The sequence below is a fragment of the Propithecus coquereli genome, unplaced genomic scaffold, assembly GCF_000956105.1.
Source record: "Propithecus coquereli isolate 6110/MARCELLA unplaced genomic scaffold, Pcoq_1.0 Scaffold117, whole genome shotgun sequence".
In the NCBI taxonomy this organism is placed as follows: Eukaryota; Metazoa; Chordata; class Mammalia; order Primates; family Indriidae; genus Propithecus; species Propithecus coquereli.
In genome coordinates this window covers 2,746,442-2,750,432 of record NW_012135747.1, presented here as the reverse complement: position 1 = coordinate 2,750,432, position 3,991 = coordinate 2,746,442, and the positions used below count along the sequence as shown (strand labels likewise).

The 3,991-nt window shown below is 38.9% G+C and overlaps 1 protein-coding gene across 1 annotated transcript in view; it reads right to left on the bottom strand.

Annotated features, from left to right (window-relative positions):
• DNAJC12 (DnaJ (Hsp40) homolog, subfamily C, member 12) overlaps positions 1–3,991 on the bottom strand; it is a 50,047-nt gene that overhangs the window by 3,180 nt on the left and 42,876 nt on the right. The window contains exon 4 of the mRNA XM_012659019.1: positions 2,654–2,855. Within this exon, the coding sequence (XP_012514473.1) occupies positions 2,654–2,855 (202 nt within the window). The remainder of the gene's footprint in view (positions 1–2,653; positions 2,856–3,991) is intronic.

Below are 3,991 nucleotides of genomic sequence, written 5' to 3'. Positions count from 1 at the left end.
AAGTTATTTACTCCTCAAAAAAAATGTTACAAGGTAGATACTAATATTTTGACCATTTATTGCCACTGAACTGCACACTTAAAAATAGTAAAGATTGACCAGGCACAATTGCTCACACCTATAATCCCAGCACTTTGGGAGGCCAAGGCAGGAGGATCTGTTTAAGTAAACCCTGTCTAAATAAATAAATTAAAAAGAAAAGAAAACTCAGACACAGAGAGGTTAACCAGCTTGCCCAAGGTGACACAACTCACCAAATGAAAGCTGGGATCTGGCTCAGGTCTGCACTCTTAACCACTGGGTAACAGAGGCATGTGCACAGTATAATCCCCCTGTTTTCTTTTTTTGGGGGGTGGGGGTGGGGGACAGTGTCTCGCTCTGTTGCCCAGGCTGGAATGCAGTGGCCTCATCATAACTCACTCACAGCAACCTCAAAGTCCTCGGTTCCTTGATCCTCCTGCCTCAGCCTCCTGAGTAGCTGGGACTACAGGCATGCGCCACCGCGCCCAGCTAATTTTTCTATTTTTAGTAGACATAGGGTCTTGGTCTTGCTCAGGCTGGTCTCAAACTCTTGGCCTCAAGCAATCTTCCTGCGTAGGCCACCCAAAGTGCTAGGATTACAGGCATGAACCACCTCACCCACCAACATTCTTTGTTTTTAAAGCGCTCATAAGTTTACCTACACATTTATACACTTGCATTAGCATAGAGAACAGTGTGGAAGGAAACACACCTGAGCATTTGCATTGGTTACGTCAGGAAGGAGAAGCAGAGAAGGACGGGAGACTGAGGTAGACACTGAATTATTGTCTATATATGATTCTTTGAATATTTTAACAACAAACCCATATTACTTGTGGGTTGTTTTTCAAAATCTAAATAACTATTTTGTAAAAAGAAAGAAAGAAAATTTCATAGAATCCTATAAAAGGAGTTCAAGTGGGGCCTCGGCATCATGCTCGAGTCTCTGAAGTGTCCTTCACCCACCCCCAGTTCAGGTAAACTCGGACTTGGTCTGAACCTGACTGAAACAGAAAGACTAAGGGAACCCCCAAGGGTTCAGGGAGCACAGAACTGAACATTCCAGGGCTGAAAGGAGAAACATTTGCGTGTTTGCCCATGTTTGCGTGGGGGTGGGGGTGTTGTTTATACTCGTGTGGTTGCTTCAAACATTGTTTTTCTAAAATTTGGCTTCTGCTTTGATCAGTTTGTTATATTATAACCATGTCCGATTACCAGGCTGATGCAATCTAAGTGCAGACTCCACAGAGATCTCGTGGGTAACCAGCAGAGACACCTTAATCAAACTCTAAGAATCTTCCTTTCCAGCAAGAAAAGAGCATGTAAACTTCTTCCCAGAGATTTAAAGTGACTATTTCCAGAAAGACTATAATCCACCACAAGCTATCTAATTATCTTCTTTTTTTATACAAGTGTTCAATGGAACCTTCTGCTTAAAGGCTAAATAAATCCTAACGGGGCGCTATGTCACAACCCTGAGTATCAACAAATAAGAATTTGGAGGACAGTTACAGTGAGTGTATATAACACACCTGAACTAAATTAACACAGCTGGATGGCTAGATAGATGGGCAGAGAGACAAGGAAACGTTAACAGCTATCATTTACCCAGGGCCTGCCATAGGGGAATCACTGCACTAAGAATTTTGTATAGATCTCCCCACAATCTTCATGGTGACTCTATGAGAAGGTGTTATTTTTTATTTTTTTATTTTTTTCAGAGACAGAGTCTCTCTGTGTTGCCCAGGCTGGAGTTCAGTGGCTATTCACAGGCATGATCATAGCATACGATAGCTCCGAGCCTAAAGCAATCCACCCACCTCAGCCCCTCAAGTAGCTGGGACTGTAGGTACGCACCGCAGTGCCCTGCTGAGAAGGTACTAATACAATCCCTATTTTATAGATGAGGAAGCTGAAGTCTAGAGAAGTCAAGTAACTTTTTCCAAGTAATAAAGATAATACGTACCCCAGCCAGGACGTGAACTCAGGTAGTGTAGCTTGGGAGCCAGTGGTTGAACTTCTATATTACCCTATTTCGATGGATCTATAAATGATTCAGAATGTCTACAGAGCTACTTACAGATAAGATATCATCTCAGGATAGCGCAATGGCTCAGAACACAAACTCTGAAGCCAAACTGTCTTGGTTCAGGCCCGTTCCCTGCCATATTCAAGCTGTATACCCTTGAGCAAATTATTCAGCCTCCCTGGGCTTCAGTTTTCTCATCTATAAAATGAGAATAATATTGATACCAACCTCACAAGCTCATAGTGAGGATTAAATGAATTAATATATGTAAAATTAATATTAAATGAGACAATAAATGTAAAGTAATACATGTAAAGAGTGTTTCTGTGCATAGCAAACATTCAATACATGTTAGCTAGTATTATTTCAGTAAAGCAAAAGACACTCTGAGAAATGTCTCGAGGTTTCCCTTGCAAGGAATATATGCATCTTCTAGTTTCTGTGTCAATGCTAAGTATTAATAAGTATCTTTTAAGATGATAAACCAGTCCTTAAATTTGGCACTACTGTGCAGATTGGAAAAGGTTCAGAATAAATGCAATATAAACCAAGCTCTTTAATTTCAGAACTTTCCATTCTGCAAAGTTGTATGACGTGACTTACTTGAAGAATCTGGATTTTGTGGGGAGACCGACTTCTCCAGGGGCTCTTCTTTTTGCTCCATTTTCTCTGTGGTTGAAGTCAGTTCCTCTTTCTTTATTTCTCTTTGCTCGTTCCATTCCTTATTTTCAATCTTGTTAGTATGGGTCTGCTCAGTTTCTTCCAGCATCAGGTCTTTTTTACTTTTGACAGCCCAGTGCATTGACTAAATTAATTAAAAGCAGAGATATAAATATTAAATCAATATCATGTAGTTTTCTATATTTAAAGTTCAATGCATGGCAACATCTGACCTACTATTGTAATACTGATTAACAGAATGTTATATTTGACTATTAATCAGATATTCATCAATTAATCCAGATATTAATCCAATATTAATAGTAACTTTTTGCCACACATGCCTTTGTACCTTTTTCATTTTGTGTCCTGTATATATATTTTCTACTAAAAATTTAAAAATTAGATAGATGGATAGATGAATAAATGGATAGAAGAATTAACAGATGAATACAGAATGAGAAAGAGAGATAGTGAGTTTGCTGTGTCAAGAATATTCCAAATAGAATAATTAGCCTTAGCATCAACCAAAATAAAGAACACAATTGCTGCTCAAACTTTATCTGAATATTGTGGGGCACTATTCCTGAAGTACTAAGAGTGACACACTACCTCTGTTACCCACAAGCCTAAGACTAAAAGGCAACATAGCCTTCTACACACCCTAAAACCATAACTATATTCAAGCTCTCTGCCCTAATCCCATCAAAGAAGTCACTTATTCCCACCTTTAACCTATCTCTTCCCAACTATAAAGAGGCATCAACCTGAATCCTCTTTCCTAAATATAACCAGTCCACAGGCCAATCAACCCACTCACCCCAAGATCCAAGAACCACCCCATAAATCAATCGTTGCTACCATTCAATGTAATCAGCTCTCAAACTAACAGGGGAAAAAAAGAAACTGAAGAAAATGTACCAAAGCGTTAACTATGGTTATGCCTACATGGCAGGACTATAAAGTTATTTTTTCTTTTCTTTTCTTTTTTTTTTTATCTTCCAAATTTCCTATGAGAAGATTATATATGTACAGTTAGAAAAAATGGATTTTAAAAATTAGATGTAGTTACGATTGCAAAAATATATAAGGAGGGAGCTTCTGGGTGCCAGCAATATGTGTGCTGGGGGGAATGGTTATAGAGTAAATACTTCACAACAATTTATTTAATCGTAAATGTAGATGTTATGCATTTCTCTGTAGCTTTTATTGCAAAATAAAAATGTTAATTTTAGGCCGGCTGCGGTGGCTCACGCCTATAATCCTAGCACTCTGGGAGGC